The 19853-nt window shown below is 37.2% G+C and overlaps 1 protein-coding gene across 1 annotated transcript in view; it reads left to right on the top strand.

Annotated features, from left to right (window-relative positions):
- Positions 1–19445, top strand: part of eve (homeobox protein even-skipped) — a 28094-nt gene extending 8649 nt beyond the window's left edge. Inside the window, exons 2-3 of the mRNA XM_090376199.1 lie at positions 11116–11276; positions 18822–19445. Of these exons, the coding sequence (XP_090232325.1) occupies positions 11116–11276; positions 18822–19445 (785 nt within the window). The remainder of the gene's footprint in view (positions 1–11115; positions 11277–18821) is intronic.
- The last annotated feature ends 408 nt before the right edge of the window (positions 19446–19853 follow it).

The raw sequence follows: 19853 nt of genomic DNA, 5'->3' as shown, positions 1-19853 counted from the left end.
ATTTAAAATGACAATTATTGTGTTCATTGCTGAGAGAGCAAAAATGCGATATGGAGATTACAAATAAATGAATTTATTCTCAAGACGGAAAATGAATTTTTATATGTTCACCGCAACTGCATTCACATTTAGTTATTAAGGGAAGTTTGATTTTCTGCGCCACAATTCATTTTTCGTGGCAGCTTAAGGGTTTAAACTCGTAAAATCTTTACATTTTGAAATTCTTATAATTCTTCTAATAATAAGTGTGTGATCTAGTATGCATCTTAGCGGAATTCATACACAATTTTGATATTCAAGAGAGAAATAATAATGAGTAATTTAAGTTGCGCAATGTTACTACGAAGCTAAATTGCACGGTTGATTTTGGGATACTCCCCTCGACTTCCTCGACGAAAGCTGTCGAGGAAGTAGAGGGAACACCCGGATATTCCCGTTTTGCACAACCTTGGAGATCGTCTGGACTATTTTTAATCCTTCGGTGAAAAGAATCTAAATCCCTCCTTTATTTTCATGGTATCCTTGGGAAATAGAGTACGTATTTGCAATTTACAGTCGAAAGTAAACTCAAATTTCAGGAATGTTAAGGAGTCAAGATACTGTATAATGATCTCAGAGAAGCATTTGTTAGAATATGCTACAGAGGTTAACAGAAGGCAGAGCTTCATAAGAGAATATTATATATTTGGTATAATTAAAAAGGCTGCATGTGAGTCTACCAAAACATTATGGATGTTAATGAGGGCGTCTTTAGACTCCTGGAAGCTCCCCCTGGGCTGAAGAAGTACTAATATTTTTCCAATCCACAAAGGTGATGGAATGGGAAGACTTTGACAACCAGTGTGTTTGACTTCTGTGATAGGAAAAGATCGTGCAGTCTATTTTTAATGCGATTCAGGACTATAACGACAAGAATGGCATCTTAGTGCAACACATCACAGTGCGTTCTTTAAGGGGAAGTCATGCCTGAGCAGTCTGGTTTAGTTTTATGCAGGACAATTCTGACTTTATATGCCTAGACTTTAGTGAAGCTTTTTGATACCGTCCCTCATCGAAGAATACTAGGTAAACTGGAAGAAGTTGGAATTACTGATAAGATCCCATGCCGGATCGCAGGCTGACTAAACAATAAGACACAGAATATTGTCATAAACAGTCGGTCTTCAGGTAGACCATTGGAGCATGTGAGGTTGCTCAGGAATCGGTGTTAGATCCCCTCCTATTTCTAATTTCCATAAATTATATTGACGAGGGTATCAAAGAAGCCGATGATTTGAAGGTGACAAGGGTAGTTAGCAATCACAAGCAGGCCATGTTGCACATATATTTCAGACATTAGGGTTCATCATGAAGAACTCTAATACATTAAAAAACTAATAATTAACAAATTAAAAATAATACGTATGTGTAAATTAAATAAATGTGAAAAAATTAACTGACCATTTGCACAGCCTTTGAGATCCTTTCGTAGAACTCCAGAGTTCTACGAAAGAATCGCACAGGATGTTTCCTTTGAAAATCACTGCTCCAGACTATTATTGAATCTTGGATATTTGTCAATCTGTTTAAAATATTGGCAGTGTATATCAAAAACGTTTATCCGATTTTTTGTCCCTGTTTCATAAAAAAAAAATAAAGATTGTGAAATCGTTCTCTCTCTCTCTCTCTCTTTAAAATGCGAGTTACTGATATATAGTGCTATACTCTGAGTGGAAAGTGAGTGGTGTAAGTGGTCGCGGACCTACAAGTCTGAGAAACACTAAATAAATAAATTTTCTGTTTATACTCCGGGACGACCACATGGTCAGAGGAGTTCACAAGGTAGAGAGAATACAAGAAACAGCACCGTATTCAGCAGTCACGGGCTTGAACCGGGTCACACAAGGCACGTGTACTTATTCACCCGTGCAATTGACCACTCGGCTACGGCGACCACTACATCAGAGGCTTCTTGGATTGACAGCAGTTGTTAATACAACAGCTCTTATGGAAGAAGCAGACAGGCTACATGCATTTTCTTTTTCTGCATTGTGTATATAGTCATGGGTCTATATTTATGACAGCTAAGTTAAAGAGCGCACTGAATTTTTCTAGGCCTAAAAAGGACATCGCAAAGTTTTATCTCAAACCAATTTTAGAGAAATAATGCAATACACTTCGCACTAATTTACTAGCTCTGCACACATCACCACCAAAACTATGTCAGTTGTTATGAGAAACACTCACATGCCAAGTGAAGTGTTTTCTTCTTCAAACGGTCATGGCGAAACTGTTCTAGCTTTAGTTTAAGCGTGACCAGTTCTTAGCTTGTTATATTTAAGATTAAAAACATTAAACACACAACTGCTGTCGTTGGTAGCAGCTGGAATAATGGAGGAACAGCATGCAAGTATTCTAGAGGAAGGTCACGTAATTAGAACTACATTCAGATAAACGATGACTGTTCTTTTGAGATGTTGCAAATACATCCATTCGATTCTAGGATTGCCACAAGTGACAAAAGTTCGAGAACATCTATTCTAGAAAATACAGTGGGTTGTCCTGGCGAAGCACATCTCTCTCCACTTTTCTAGTGAAAAGTTTCCTAATACGGTAGGTAGGAAGCACGTGGCATTTTGTACTCTCAGGCAAAATTATGGATGACATCCCAGAATTCAGAGCCGAATTAGAGAACTGAATTTTTATCTATTTAGGTAAAAAAGGATGATATGCCACTGAAGTATTTCTTTCATTTTTATGTGGAACTGAAAAATTAGGTTCTTTAAATCATTTTTATACCTATACGATATTTACATTTTCATTGATTTAAGTAATATGCCATATAATATTCTGATGCCATTATCTACTAGAAAATCGTTTTAGCAATGTGAAGCATGTTCTTCTGCATCAGCATAACGTTTGTTGAATTTTCAATTTTTGATTGGAACGGATTTCATTCAACATTCCAAAACAACTCGGACTGAGCAAAAGTCTATTTGTGAAAGTGGTGCCGCAAGTTTTGTTACACTGTATGTTTTGTAATTTTTATTTTATATCTTGATGTGTTGTAGTACAACGCAGATCCAACTTTCTGCCGTTCCATATTGACAAACACTGATTTGACAAACACCAGTGATTTCTCAGAATGTACGCGTAATGTGGTATCGGCACGCCGCAACAATGTTAAATGGAGATAGGTAATTATAGGAAACGCCAATCAATTGAGATTTCTGAAAAGATTTTAAATACCCTGCCATAATACCAATGTCAAAGCCAATTTACTCGTAATGTGATTCGCTACCCATTCTTTCTGCTGACCTTTGGCAGATAAAGAATTGAAAGCTGCCGCAAAACTTATTTTTATACTATTAGAAGGAATCCCTCCCCACATCCATCAGCATCTGCTGGTTACCGTTACAATTGACAGAGTAGTATTAGCATCTTGGAGCCTTACTGCTTTTTCCGATGAAAACGAATCGAAGTTTTATTTCCACTATTATCTGTCTTCTTCATCGGCGTTTTCCGGACCACTGCAGAACCACAAACATCCTTCTATACGGAAGGGATATTGGTCATAAGTCTCCACTCTGACTAGACTAGTTGGGGACTGTTTTTTTTTTTTTTTTTTTTTGTGTTTTTCATTTCCCCCCCATGAATACGGAGTCTATTCAGGGACTGGGTAAAAAAAAAAAAAAAACAGAATTCCTCACGAAAATACCCACTTTCCCGCGTCTGAGATCAGTTAACTCAGTCCAGAACGAAAAGGTGAAAAGTAACGCAACCACTACTGTCACTGGAGGTCTAGGCCAGATTTTCGACGGTATAATGGTGCAGTTTCTCCAGGGCCCCAAGGAACAATACAATCGCTATTTCCCCAAGGTCCCAGCCTACCTAAATCCAGCAAATTGTTGATGATTGTTAATATCTTATACATTTACAAAAATTCCATAGGAACTAATGAAAAACGTATAAGACACTAACAATATTACCAATTCATGAGCTTTATTTTGGAATTCATAAATCCCAAAATAAAGTTCGGCTTGACTATTTCATTCTATGATATTACCGATCAACTGTAAATGACAAACTTTAGCCAAAAATAAGAAAGGTGTGCTCATGATGGATTACTTTCACCTGGGATTCTTCCTTTCGAAATTTCCCCTGCAAAAATTTCCAAAAGGTGAATGATTTGTTGCATTTACAGCGAAAAGTCTTCTTTGTTACTTGGATTAACCCAAATAAAACTTTGGTTGCTTGTCTAAAGCCTATCCTGAATATATTAATATTTCCTCCTCCCCATCTTTCAAATATACATTTAGTCGTCCCCTATACTTTAAATGTTCCCTCTGCGCACCTTTAAGCATCGAATCGCGTAGTAAAAATGCAACGCATAGCCATGAATAGGCCGCTGTCATAATTCCCCGAGGAAGTAATAAATCACAGTTGATTACTTTTGAATTCTTGAGGAAAGAAAAGGCAGCTCTAATAGTTTTAATGAGACATTTCAGTTATTATTATTATTTTTTCTTTTCGTGTAGGTTAAGGTTGATAGCAAAACAATAGGATTAATTTATATATTTTTCGCTGCTGCTTCGCTGAATAATGTATTGTGCTTAGCAGTCACTAGAGGTCAATAGACAGTTAAATTCCTTACCAGTAGCAGTTAAAGATATGGCGTGGGGAGGAATGCCAAGGCATTACCCAAGAAACAGAAAACATTAAAAAGATAATGTTAAACGTTAACTTTTTGTCTACTTATCAGCATTTTAATTACTAAATAAATTAAAATGTACTAAGCACGTTAATACACCATCAGCTTACGCAAAAGTGTATGTCTTATTTAGAGGAGAATATCTAATAAAAATTAATTAAAATGCAAAATGAATTATTTATAAATTGTGCAAAGTCATTACGATTAGACAACAATGCACTTCGATTCAATCTGTCTTTCTGATTTAAAAAAAAAAAAAAAAGGATTATTGGCAGGGAATCACTAGCACAGACGATGTGGGTCCATCACAAAATGTTTGCTCTCGTGGTAGCACAGTTGGTAGAATTGCCGTCCTCCCCACATCGGCTAGAAAAGATCTGAGTTCGAGACTCGCCAATGACAGGAGGAATTTTTATGGGCCTTTCTCACAACGTGGCCGAGTTAGTCGGCCTCAGGCGAGGGTAACATGGTTTTCCCCCAGTTTTTCGTCCACCAAACAGAAAATCGACCTCAGAACACGCAATTTACAAACGCAGAGCAACATGGCTTTAATCGCTGATGCTCCTAAAACCCTACAACAACACAAAATATTTTACGAAATCAAAGGAGATATTACCGTACCGTTATCGAAACAATAATAGAGAATGTTCAATACAAAAATCGCAATCAAGATCATATATATATATATATATATATATTTTTTTTTTTTTTTAAATTTAAATTTTTAAATTTAAATAGACAGTTCATAATACGTATAAAATATAATTATAAAAATAATAATAATAAATAAATAAAGAGGTGCAAAGGACCTTTAGTTTTATTAGTTGGTTGGGGCAGTATGCACTGGTGAATTCACTTCGGTGCCTCGTGTGTAAATGCAGTCTAATAAGGTATTACATCTTGTAGTTCACAGCTAACCACATTTAGTAAATCAGTGCATCGAATCAAGAAGGTAATTTTACGAGTGTAAAATATTCAAAACAGACAAATTCTGTGTACAGCAGAATTTCTTAATCTTCTGGCTTTGGCTATTTGTTTTTGAGGGAAGCGAAATCAAAACCAGTTTCGAGATGCACCTTACTAGTCATAATAAGCTTGATTTCCTTCTTCATATAAAATATTCCATGTTTTTGATTTATTTGGCACTTCACAATACCATTAAGACGAAACTTTAGAGATGAAAAAAAAAAAAAAAGCATCGGGTGTGAAGAAATCAAACATCCCGAATTCAAAATAGTGCTGTGAAATGTGCTATGCCCTGAATAAGATCTCCTTGCTTGAATTAGCGTTTCAGTGCACATAAAATTAAAAAGAACTTAAAAAATCGAAATTATGTGGTTGGTATACAACGTAGAATTTATAAATTCCTCACTGCAATCACATTATGAATATATAGTACAGTATAAGCTTTTCTGTTCATACTCCAGGAAGGTCATAGATGATTAGAGGAGTTTGCAAGGTGGAACTTACAAGAACAGTATTGTATTCTTTGATTCACGTAAATTAATCACAGCAATTAAGAGCTCTTGTTTGATAATTAGGTTTAAAATATAAATTGTCAAGTTCAAGTCAAACTATTACCAAATTTTATTTTAACAAGAGCAGATCGAGAATTGTAAGTGTATTTTAGACATTACTTTAAGCATCGTTGTGGTTTGTCGTAAGTGAAATAACTAGCAACTGAAAGTGAAATCGCTGAATAAGAGATATTTGAAATTTTGTTGACCAAATTCTCAATTTAAAACTGACAACTCGTTTTTGAAATTCTGCGCTTTTAGGAAATCTCTACGAGGTCTAAAGATGCTGCATAAATAAATGCTATTAAACGCCTAACAGTGTGATAAAGCGGAATTGCTTGTGTGAGCTTTTTCCTTGGTTTTGACCAAATTCCCAATGAAACTCGTGTACGGAGATATTCTGAATTTTGCGCACCTATGTAGAGGAAAAGAAAGTGAATTCATATATCTCCAGTCACGTGATTCGTAGGCACAGTAGGATACCAGTCCTGCGGACGCCACGCGCCAGCCGTCCTGCACAGTGTATGAGTTGACGCACTGGCAAAGTGGGATGTCAGCCCCTGTCAAATAACCCACACCTCTCCGCTGTCATAGTCGTCTTCAGATGTCCTGCAAGGGAACACTTGTTTAGAATAAACCTTAACATATCCATTCAAAGGAGCTCACCCTTCCTGTGGAGATAATCTAAAAGATAAAAGTGAGAATTTTCTTCTTGCAGGGTGGATATACGGCTTTCAAAATTTACAGTGCACGTTTCTGAATGAATGGTTTCAGCAGCTCACGGGGGCTGCTGAAAACATCGTTTATCGGAAGTTAGTAGTTATATTTTCCCTTAGTGCAAATTTAGCCATAACGAAGGGGTGTGCTCTTTGCACTGCAGAAACGTACTGCTTTCTTGAGGAATCAGGCTGTAATTATCCTTTTTAATTGTAGGAAACTTAAGGAGAATACATACTAAGTTAGGACTATTGGTAAAGTCTCGAAACGAAAGTGAAAATCTGAACAATAAAATAAAAATTAAAAAATTAAATTAACAGCCAAAAAACACGAAGAATAGACACTTCTACATTTAAAAGTGATAGCATAACCGATCATTTAAGAAATGTAAGCTGCATTGTGTGTCACCTTGTATTTCTTACGTGATCGATTATACTATAAGGAAGACGTCGCATAGCTAGGGGCGGTTTAATGCGGGTGACTAGGCGACAACCGTCTCCGGGCTAAAAGCGTTTGCAGATGGGGTCAAAAATTGTTGGGAGCCGCTGGGACCACTACAGCCATTCCGTCACTGCATTGCATAATAGGATAGACATAGCAAGTAAATAAAATGGGGTTTAATCAACGACAAATACGAGATTAAGAGGAATGTGCTTCCCACGTTATCACTGTGTACCTTATTTCATGCTATATGGAATGGTGGATAAAGCGTTCATTGAACGAACGCTTCATCCACCCACTCCTAAGGTTTTGCCATAACGATAATGCATGAACATGCTTTACCATGCTTTTAATGCATGAAAATGCTTTTGGAGTGAGTATCTTGGATGGGGAGAAATAGCGTTCGTTCAATGAACACTTTGAACTATTATAATTATAATAGTTATAATTATATATGAAGAATATTATAATATAATAACCCAGCTACCAGAAAGATTTCTCCCTGGTAGGTGGGTTCTCTGGTAAGCTTGCCCGGAGATATTTATAAGCCAAATCTTCAATTCATGTAGAATCTTGGAAGAATTTTCTTTAAGGAAAACAGAATACTGGAGAATAGAAGTATTAATGAGGAGTATGCCTGAAGTGGCTTAGTGGACTATAAACAACAGAACATACATGATTACCAGCATGAACACGGTTATTAATATCATTGATCAGTTCAATGAGCAGGCTCTTATCAATTAATGAATATTCTGTTTATACACTGGCCCGACCACGTAGATCAGAAGAATTTACAACTAACAATTGATAATACAATCATTAACCGTATTTAGCAGTCACTTGACTCGAACTATAGTTACTCAAACGCGTGTATTACTGCACTCCTGCGCTTGACTATTCGATTACGGTCAGCTTGTAGTAATTGTATAACAGTTTCTCGAGGCTTTGTCTTGTTTGAGGGAGGCTTCACATGCAAAAATTCTGCTATTTCTTCGGAAGTCACATTATAGAGTCTAGACGTTATCTACAGTAAAACATTTTTCTGTAAAGAAGAATAGGTCCTGTATTAAACGCGACTGAGAGTTAAATGATTCTTCTCACGCCTCTTATTACATCATACAAACATCGGAGTGTATAATTTTTGTTTTAAGCAAAAAAAAAAAAAAAAAGTATTTATAAACAGTCAGTTAACGGAAAGAGTTGATGCACTTGAATTTGTTGGATTCTGCCCACTCTTCCAACCTTTTCTAATTATTTCCCAACTTGTGTAGATAGTCATCTCCTTTTTTTTGTTCCTTTTTCTTTCTGAATTAGACAAGAGGCGGACAGAGTTCTGTGTAGCATCACTTCAAGTCTCCCTGAAAGCGGGATATGTCCACTCCCAATGGAACCCATTAGGAAACATTAGCGATAGGATATTCGATCCTTAAAGCGGGTGGCTTGTTTAGTGTGGCCACTAGACAAGCAGACGACTAGCTACTAGAAACTAGTGCTGTATTGTGATGCCACCAAAAATTAAACTTGTGCTTAGTTGGGTTAGTTAATATAAACAGTCGAAATAAGAGTTCGAAGACAGGAACACACACACACACACACACACACACACACACACACACACACACACACACACACACACACACACACACACACACGTACAGTATATACGCATGCAGGCAACCAAACCATGCATACAGTGTGTTAACACGCTTTTCCCCTTTTCTAAACACTGGTAGCCTAATTTAAATTGCGGCGCCTCCGTAGCCAGGAGCAGCAGTGCGTAGCACACGCTTCTTGATTAGACCGGGGTTCGAGCCCGTCACCACCAAATACGGAGGATGCGGAAAGGTCAGGAATGACCACCGCCTATCCCTGGAGAAATATGGCCTTAGTTGCTATTGCTCCTAAAAAAAAACCAAACCTAATTTAAAATACGAAAATTAAGCTACAATGAAGGCAATTTATATTTTGTAACCATTTTGTAACCACTTTTATACAATACGAAAAAAATCTTCGTATTGTGTAAAAGTTATATATTCGCGCATATGTTTTAAATTTCTGTCAAAACACAGGATATCAAGTTATACTATTTTGAACTAGATACTATATGCTAAAAATATTGCGACCGAAAGAACTGATATGCAACTGTTGCCAAGAAAAAAAGACCTTTACAAGCAGATGTTTTTCATGACAGAAAGAGAAAATACATGCAGCTGTTACTAAGGTAATTAAGATACATACTTTTTATCCTGTCAAATAACTGCAGTGCTAATTTGTCTAGTTGATTACACTGGACAGTTGTAATGAGGTTAATCTTCGTTTTGAAACTGAATATATATATATATATATATATATATATATACACCAGGTGTGGCAATAAAGTTTCGCACTGGTGCTGTTGCGGTCATGTTCCATGAGTTTGGAAATAAATGGAAGTGGTATTTTGTAGTTAAAATATCCTCTATAAAGAGGGTGATATAAAGATTGTCCAGTACGCTGGCAGATTGCAAACAACAACCAGTTTCGTTAGTAGCGTTAACGTCCCATATCACGAATTTGCAACGAAGCAACGAACGAATAGTAAATTATGTAAAATTTTGCTTTAAACCGAAAAATGTACAAGAAAGGTATGAAAGGTTAAAAATTGTTTACGGTGATGAAACGTTAAAAAGTCTTACCAGTACGTTTGAATGGTATAAGCGGTTCAAAGCTGGACGCGAGGCTGTTCGCAAATGACCCAAGAAGTCGGCGTCCGTCTGCCTCTTAAAACGAGGGCAGAGTTGCAAATGTTCGAGAAATTGTGGCAAGAGATCGTCCTTTGACGTTCAGAATGATGACTGATAAATTGAATATGAATAAAGAGACAATTCATCTGATTAAACATGAAGATTTAGGGAAAAGGAAAGTCTATGAAAAATTTGTGCCGCATGGATGAGCAAAAGCAACGAAGAGTGTCATGATGCGAAGACTTCGTCCAGGCTTGTCAAGGCAATCCTAATTCATTCTACTGTATTACGAAGCGTCAGATCACGCAGTGGATTTCAAAATCATCACCAAGGCCCAAAAATTTTCGTTTACATAAGTCCAGGATCAGAACGATGCTGATCATGTTTTTCAACAAACAGGGTGTGGTTCACAAGGAATTTGTACCTGAAGTGTACAGAGTCAATGCTGCGTACTATGTACAGGTTCTACAAGGACGATGGCAACCTCAATTTAGAGACAAAGGCAGCTGCTTCTTTTGCACGAAAATACCCTCGCCCATTCCACGCTTGTTGTGAAAACATTTGACGAAACATGGCACTTTACAGATAACCATCCACCCAACTCTGCCGATTTATCACCATCGAACTTCTTCCTCTTTCCCAAAGTGAAAACTGCCCTCAAAGGTAAAAAGATTTTTTCAGGATGTTGCGAACATAAAGAAAAACGTAACTGTCGAATTGAACATCATCTCTTTGGATGCCTTCGCTGACTCTTTTCAGAAACTTTTGGCAGTGTAATAAGTTCGATCAGCTGGTGATTACTTTGAATAAAAATAAAACCATTTTCGAGCTACTTAACTGTCTGTTCTTTTTATTGTATCAGTCCGGGAACTTTATTGCCGCACCTTTATTGTGCGTGTATATATATACATATATATATATATTTATTTATTTTTATTATTTATTTATTTATTTATTTTTTTTTTTTTTGCTTTCTGGGAAATCTGAGTGCATCATCAAGTGATAGCTTGTTTTGTCTTCCTTATAGATGCTGCTCAAGATGTGAACACGATCCGTCGGTACCGAACGGCATTCACCCGCGAACAGTTAGGCAGACTGGAGAAGGAATTTTGCAGGGAAAATTACGTGTCACGGCCACGACGGTGCGAACTCGCAGCCGCCCTTAATCTCCCCGAGAGTACAATAAAGGTAAGAGTTTTCTCGTAAACGTGAAAAACTTGTTAACCCTTTTTCTTTAACGATTGCTGTCTTTACAATCAGTCTTTATGATCTCACTAATTATAACACACAGAAGCGCCCAGCAAGGGCCTTTTCACCGTAAATTTTCTAGACGTTAATAGGGAAAGTGTTATCTTTTGTTTTGTTCTTCCTTTGACCTCTCCCAATTCGACTTTGGCATCCTTTTTTATTCCTTTTTTTTTTATGTGTGATTTTGTTTATTTACAAGGCTTAAAATTTAGCCTCGTCTCTAAAATATTTCACTGGAAAATATTCTCAGCGTCTACACATTGGAAAATACTAACGATCCGTTACGTTGGTTAAGAGGTAAATTGTACGAGCATATGTTCCAGGTGACCTCGTTTTGTAAAGATATTAGTAATGTTCACAATTCATTGTCTATACGTCTCAAGTAAAATTAAATTATATTCGAGCTAATTTTGGATGAGCTAAATTTGAAATGCATCCACAATTATGGGAATTCTGGAATTGGACCAGAATCCTAGCTAATCATTTCTGTGAGAAGATTGAATATTACGCCCTTTAATCTTTAGCTGAATAGATGCTGTTTTCTTCGTCTAGGGCATTCGGAGGTCAGTATATCGTGCCTGTAACTTGTGTGTATTCTATGATCGGTTTGTGGGATGAAAAACCGGAGTTTTCGGGAAGGAAGGGCAATGCAACTGTTGTCCGAAACTGAATAGCTTAGCCACGACGTGAAAAAAAACAAAAAAACAAAAAAAAAAAAAAAAAAAAAGCTCATAAAAGTTCCTCTCGTCGGAATTCGGACACAAGCCCTACCTGAATGGTGTGAGAGAACAGAGATTATAACTACGGTGCTAGTTGAAAGAGAGCCAAGAAGGTGCAAACATTTATCTGTACCTTGTTCCTAGGTTTCGGTCGTATCGCCCCTTCTAACTGGGCTCATAACATAATGCACTAATATGTTGAACAGACTTTTTTACTTAGGGTGTTGTGTGAAAGGCATAATGTGGGATGTTAGCAGTAAATCAAAATTGCATAACACAAACAGTTATACACTACGTTTATTTATATACAAAGGGTACTAGGAAAGTTTTGCAATACAGCTTTGTTTGTTTATTTAATTTTTTCAAAGTAATTTCCTCTACATTCAATACACCTCTCCATCCTCCGAAACCAATCTTTAAACCAGTTCTGCCAAGTTTCACTAGGGAGTAAAGCACACTCGTTGTCCCAAGCCCGTAGAAGGTCCTCATCACTGGAAAACCGCCTCCCTTTTAGCTTCATTTTCACATGCGGGAACAGTACAAAGTCGCAGGGAGCAAGGTCTGGACTGTAGGGAGGGTGCTCGAGAAGTTTCAGTCCTGTTGTGTTCAAATATTCGGTGCAGGCTTTGGCGCGGTGAGCTGCAGCATTATCGTGATGGAGGTACCAGGTGTCCATTCTTGACTTTGGCCGCAGGTTCTTCATAGATCCAATGACTTTAGGCAGGCATTGTTCAGTATACCACTTAGCTGTGACTGTCTTCTGCGTGTCCAAAACGACACGTTCCACAATTCCACTCGATTTGAAAAATACAGCTATCATTTTCTTCTTTACAGATCGGGATTTTCTGACAATTACGGGTGTGTCGTCATCATCAAAGACCCAAACTTTGTTTTGAGCCTTGGTCGGCAGATCGTAATAGTACAGCCAAGTCTCGTCACCTGTCACGATGTTGTTCACATACCGAGATTGTCCCTTATCAAACTTTTTTAACATCTCCCGGCACCAAGTCACACGTCGTGTCATCTGCTCTTCAGTCAGTTGATGTGGCACCCAGAGAGAACAAAGTTTCTTCACGTGCAAAGGATCTTGCAGAATCGAACGATTTGCTGGTGCATTTAGGGCCAAAGTATCCTCTATCTGTTGGTAGGTCACTCGCCTGTTTTCGTCAAGCATTTTCCTCACAGCAGTAACGTTTTCCTCCGTAACTGACGTTCGTGGCCTTCCCGGCCTCTCAGAATCCTCCAGAGTGAAATTTCCCCTTTGGAATTCTCTATACCACCTGAATATCGTTGTACGATGTGGACAATCATCATCTAGTGCAAGAGTCATTTCTTCTAAGCACTGGTCTATGGTTAAACCACGCACGAAATTATACCGCAAAACTGTCCTTATCTCATTTCGTGACCACGATGCCATCGCAAGCACTTTACACTCTCACTACTAATGAATAACTGAGTCCATCGACTTGGCGCGGCGGCTACTATGCACGTATGAACATGTCTCAACATGCAGCAACAGGCAGCTTCCTGTGATTCATTGTTGCATCATATTGCAAAACTTTCCTAGTACCCTTTGTATATTGTCACGTGCTGACGCTTGTAAAAGCTACTAATGTAGAATGGACGAGTCGTTCCCCCCACCCCTAACCCCCAAACAAAATTTCTGAGTGCATCACCTAGTCAGGAAACTAGTTATTTGGTTAACATTTTGGAATCTATCTTGGGGTTTCATCAAAATAAAAATACTGATTTCTCACTGCTGAACTTATTCCTACTCAGATTGGCATTTGCTGTACACAGAAGTTCAACGTGCCGTTGTCTTGATGGTATCGAAACTATTCATTCCAATCAACGATAATGTGTCAAAACTATTGTGAAATTCTCCAATTTCTTGTGGCGCTTTTACTGAATTTTTTATATAAAATATTACGTTGTATTTAGTGAACCACCGTTATTTACCTTATAAGCACTAAATTATTGTTTTAATATTTCAAAAAGGTTCATAAAAGTTCATTTAAAATAATAAATAAAAAGCACTATATATTAAATCTCAACATTTTTATATTGTAAGTGTACAAAATGAACCGTGAAGGTAAATTACGGGCGATCTAGTTATGAGCACTAATTCTGCTAATACACTTGGGTGGCATTTTTCCCTTCGTAATTTTATAAATCCTTTTTTCCTTCCGTAATTATTATTCCCCCCCCACCACCAAAAAAAGATTTTTTGAAATTCTCTATAAACCCTTCTAGAAAAAGCAGTGCGCACACAAAATAAAAATAAAAAAAATAAAAAAAATTACGGACAAAAAATAGAAATTTTAATTACATCCATATAAATAAATACTCTCTAAATCATTACTTTGATTTATCTCTAAATAATATCAAAATTTATATTGGTTTTTTGAAAACCTTCATTAACATAGTAAAGTCAATTCAAATGGTTTTCTATCTTAAATAATTACATATTCCCATGTACAACTACAACGCCAATAAACTGCAAGCTGAGATTTCCAGAGAAATGTGCTAAATTATCTGGGGAATCACGACACACACACAAAAAGCTTATTTTGAGTTGCTGAGCAGAAACGTTTGCTCACCACTAGTTTAGCCAACCAAGGTGAATTTTACTACTGCTGAACAAAGTGCTCGCAGAAGACTAATATCCATATTCTGCACTACTTAACGTTCATCACCGTTTTATTGGGAAGGAGGAGGATGACGAGAACTCCCCACTAACAACTTTGATAGGTGAAAAAGTTAGCGCCTTCAGTTCATTGCTGTAGTTGCTATCTTTAGTTTCACATGAAACTCTTGTTGAGTTTATTCCGATATATATCTAGCAGTAGGCAGAGACTGTATCTGAATAATGCATCGGCCTTACCGGACTTCATAAAACAAACTCAACCGCTTTTAGTTTAGATAGAAACAGCAGTAAAGAGAATTCCCAGAGCAACTATTTTTGAAGAAGGAGAAAAAGAAAAAGTAAATTACTTTATTTTATAGTCCTTCAAATATTCAGCCTTTAGTTCTATAAGACCTAAAATGCTGTATCGTTTTCAGGTGCTTTTCTTAAATTATTTTTTAAACCCCCGGCACACTAACATCTCACATAATCCCGTTCTGCTTTTCACAAAAATTTGCTCCTGTCACCAACAACACGCCAATGGGCTTCTTTGAGTTTTTACAGGGACCATTACATACAAACATTCTTCACCTCTTTAAATCTATTTACGGGAAGTTTCTCGAATCTGAAATCGGTCTTCAGTTGACACAGTGTCCATTAATCCACCTCATCTTTAACATTAACCAATTTCTGCGTGATTGCTTTTCTTGCTCTACTAACGGCACTGGAAAATGAATTGCGCCCATCTTATTAACGGGAAATCTATCATTTTTAAATTTGCAGAAGGGTAACGTCTTTTTCCTTAACGAAATAAGCAACTGAAAGCATTAGATGCCTCCGAAACCTTCCAGCTATCTAAGGTTCATTGAAATAATTGGGAACCGACTGATGCTTACTTATTTATTGATATTAAAAATTTTTTTTTTAAATTCAACCACTTGTATTGCGCCTACTCAATAACAACTGATAGAATTTCTCTGAGAATATTTTTTTATTCATAAAGAAAACATTGAGCCTATCTACTGCTTTTTTTTTATGTGAAACATTTACAGTGACGGGCAACAGAAACTTTCTTTTAAAGTATACATTAAGTTAAAAATCGAAAAAACAGGGATGGGGAGATAAATAACATTCTGATTTATGTGCAATGAGATTCAGAGATTTATATTACAGCTTGTAAAGTCTGTTTAAATAATATAGTTGAGTTTCATTATCAGCGTCATCTGATAATAAAAATCAGATGGTCTTCTGAAAATCGGGAAACCATCTGAGGCCATGCGGCCATACTACTTGGAAACGTCTACGTTCGATTCCTATCATCAGCGATTTATCTGTCAATAATGGTAGGTTCGATTCCTATCGTAGTGATTTATCTGTCAATAATGGTAGAACTTCAAAATGTATTTTCAAGTCTTGGTCGTGTTAGTTACCTCATTTGAAATGAAGCCCTCTTTCGAAGTTTTCGAACAGCTTTGTCCACAAAACAGACAAACCGAATCTATTAGCTGAATATAAGTTATCATACATAATCCAGCTATACTTTAAGTGTAAGTTTCTCCCATTTGACACTTAAAGAGTTAATCCTCTGCCACAGTAGGATCCACTTGCGCAGTAGGTTGATACTATCCAAAGAAAATGCGGGGTTGGAAGAATTCCCAAAGGCATCCTGATAGCTATTTTACAGCTTGTCATAAATGATTTTTTTTTAGATAATTTTCTATCATTAAAACCTGAAGGAAGTCAGGAAAAAAGAATAGTGTGTTTACGGACAGAGATGGATCTCAATTCTGAATAGGAAGCGTTGCATTTTCTTAGCCGCCAAAAAATGTCTGCGAATATAAGAAGTCTTAATAAGCATAGAATCGAAAAAATCAACTCTAATTAAAGTCTTCTTCAAAAGACGATACAAATTAAAGCTGATATATTTTAAAGTACAGTATATTAAAAATAGTTCGCTCACACAGTAACTTATTTTCAGCTTCTAATTAATGTGTAAATACAGATGAACCAGAATAACATTTATTTCATGAAGGAGGGGGAGAAAAAAATCCTTTCATGAGTATGATCATGGTTGACAAAACAGCTGTATGATTGGAACTAGTTTTACCTATCCCTTACATTTCCAAGAAAGTCAAAAAAACCTTCTTATATCAAGTGATTTGTTAATTTTCATAGGGTTTCGAAATATGTAAGCGCCATAAGCCAACCGTCGAGCTAAATTTCTCAATAACCAAAGCGCAGTTAGAACATATTAGTTGCCTTTAATTTGGAAATAAAATTCCTCGTTCGGAAAAAAATTTTTTTTCGTAACAAGAAGTGTGAAGTAAAACTAATGGAACCTACTTTTCGCTTCTTTTAGCATGTTGGTAACGGGTCTACCACAATCTAAAATTTCAAGAAGGCGCATTAAAATAAAACCATTGTATCAGAATAAACTTAAAATTTCCCCACCTGTCCAAGTGCTGTAAATCGCATTTGTATCAAACTACAAACACGATTTATTTATTTTTTAAAAAAATAATTGGTGGCCATCTTGAAACAACATGGCTGGTTGAACTGAAACATCCTCAGTATAACTCGGCACTCCCTTACATCTACTATATCGGACTGTTAACGCAAAGTTAATAATGTCAAGGAGGAATTATAAAGATAAGGTGATTTCACAAGTTCACTTTCCATTTATTAAAAACAAAAACAAGTAAAAGGGCTCAAAATTTATTCTCATACCAAAGATCGGATTTAGGTAATAGTGCATAAAATACCAAAAACTAAAAAACTTCATTCTTTACGGTAACTGTTGGTCTACGACCCTCCTCCCCTTGAGACCTTTGGTCCCCGAAACCTGTATCGTGGTAAATTCTGCCTTGCCTGTACACAAAAGGTATCTTTGAAGTAGAAAATTTAAGAATAAAATTCTGTGCCAAAATTATTGACTGATGCTTAACTTTACTATTAATTTAACTTTATCTAAGAACTGGATAAAGTCGATATTTTTGATCAGCTGTTCCGTCATTTGTTTGCGCGCACGCAAATATTTATGGGAAGCGCCTTTTACATTTATATATAAAGCACTTCCCACCTTATGCTTAAATAAAAATATACATTTCCATTCATAACGTAACCATGTGAAATTTGAAACAACACGGTAACTTACTGCAAAGTAATAACTTTGTTCAGATTAGTAGAAAATCAGTTGCAACTAAGATATTTGTGATCTTTTTTTTTACGAAGGGGCCAATTCTCTAGAGTACCTCTCAAATACATTGTTTCAACATTTTATCTTGATAATCTGAAAACATGACGAAATTTCTATTAAAAAGGTAAACTTCAATAATTTAAAACATGTAATTCTCGAGAATTATATGTTAGCTATTATTAATAAGAACTTTGAATATAACAGTATTCTTAACAAAGATTCTTTCTTACATATAACTTTAGATAATTATAATTCAAATTAATAAAATATTTTCCACGTGATGTCGCATTGTATGCCTTAAGAAAGTGTATCTGTGAAGAGGTCCACAGAATCTGAAAAGCTTAATCAATATAATTAACTGATAAATTTAATGCTATTAATTTAGCCCATACAACATAATATAAGAAATTCTTATATTCTCTATTGGCAGACAGTCAGTGTTCATGCTGATTCTAAACAAAGTAAAACATTCTTTCATCATAACACAAAAGACATACTGGGGGCTCAAGGTCAGTCAGCCAGTATCTTTTACTAGCGGCGTGGCATCGGGTTAGATTCTGTGGTCTCAGTAGGACGCGAGTTCAATACTTCGCGAAAACTATATGCCACGCCTTACCAGCCTTATGTTAACTGCGACCATGCTGCGGCCCTAGTGAAATAACCCTGCTCTGAAATAACATCTGTAGCAGCACTATTACCATAATCCCCGACTGTCAACACCAAGGAAAACTATTTGCCGTCAAGTTTATGATGTTTCGTCCTCTGTTATTACGCGTTCATTCTTAGTAGTAGTAGGCAGTCTAACGTGAGTGTGCTTAGAGTGTGTGCTATTTCCGCTCTATGTGTGTGCGTGTGAGTATGCATGCATATTTATCTAATAGTTCTTTTATCACTATTACACCGAGGTTTCACAGGACTGATTTACATTTTTTATTTATTTTTAGGTGTGGTTTCAGAACCGACGAATGAAAGACAAGAGACAACGAATGGCTCTCGCTTGGCCTTACGCCGATCCCCATTTTGCTGCATATATGTTGAATGCCGCTGCTGCTGCCGGAGTCGGGGGTTATTCCTATCCTCTTCCCGCCAGCACATTATCTTTCGGGTACTACAGTGCTTTGTCCTCGCTCAGTCGCTACCACCCATATTCTCTGCCCGTGAGACCGCAGTCTTCGCTCCTGGCGCCGTCCTACTTGAGGCCACCCCCTCCCGGCAACAGCGAAGTTCCTCTACCGACTGGTGCAAGTCACGGCGGCGCGTCCGTCTCTCCTCCGTCGTTGAACGGCAACGGAGCTGCAGTCTCGCCGCTTGTGAGTGGCCATTTCACCGCATGCCCCGTGCCCGGCTCGACGCCTTCTTCAGTACCGAACGCATCGGTTGCCGATTCTTGTAGATGTCACCTGTTTGGTTTTCCGAGTGTCGGAGTGGGTCTTGGAGTTCCCCCTTTGTCAGCTAACGGCAGTTCCTTACCTATCCAGAGTAACCTCTCCTGTCCGGTTCAAACAACGGTGGAAGCCCCGCGGCCTAACCTTTTTCAGCCATACAAAAGTGATATAGAGAGGGCGTGATGCCTGAAAGGACAAGAACACTATTAGAAAAACCCATCCTTGGGTTTTATGCATTTGAGAAGCAGAAAACAACAAAAAGAACCTGAATATGCACACTTATAGGCGTGAACTGCTGTAGTTCAGGCCCGTAAGTCAGTGAAAATGTCACGAAGCGTGTCATACTCAGTTCTTCTCCATGACGAGAAGTGTTCCGTATTAAAAAAAGAAAGAAGAAAAAAGAATCCAAGTTTTCCAATCCCTGTTGCTCAGTCATTTTTAATTGGAATTTTTACTAAACTCTCCTGCTTTTATTGTTGCAAACAAAAGATTAGGAAAAGTGACTGCAGTAGTGTACAAGATCCAGGAACGAGATGCCTGAGAGTAGTTTGTCTCGAGTTCTTTTTTTACTATCTTTAGCAGGCCCTAAAG

Source organism: Mastigoproctus giganteus, chromosome 1, assembly GCF_048544385.1.
Source record: "Mastigoproctus giganteus isolate SK-2022 chromosome 1, ASM4854438v1, whole genome shotgun sequence".
Classification (NCBI taxonomy): domain Eukaryota; kingdom Metazoa; phylum Arthropoda; class Arachnida; order Uropygi; family Thelyphonidae; genus Mastigoproctus; species Mastigoproctus giganteus.
The sequence above is the reverse complement of the archived record's forward strand: the minus strand, read 5'-3'. Positions and strand labels throughout refer to the sequence as shown.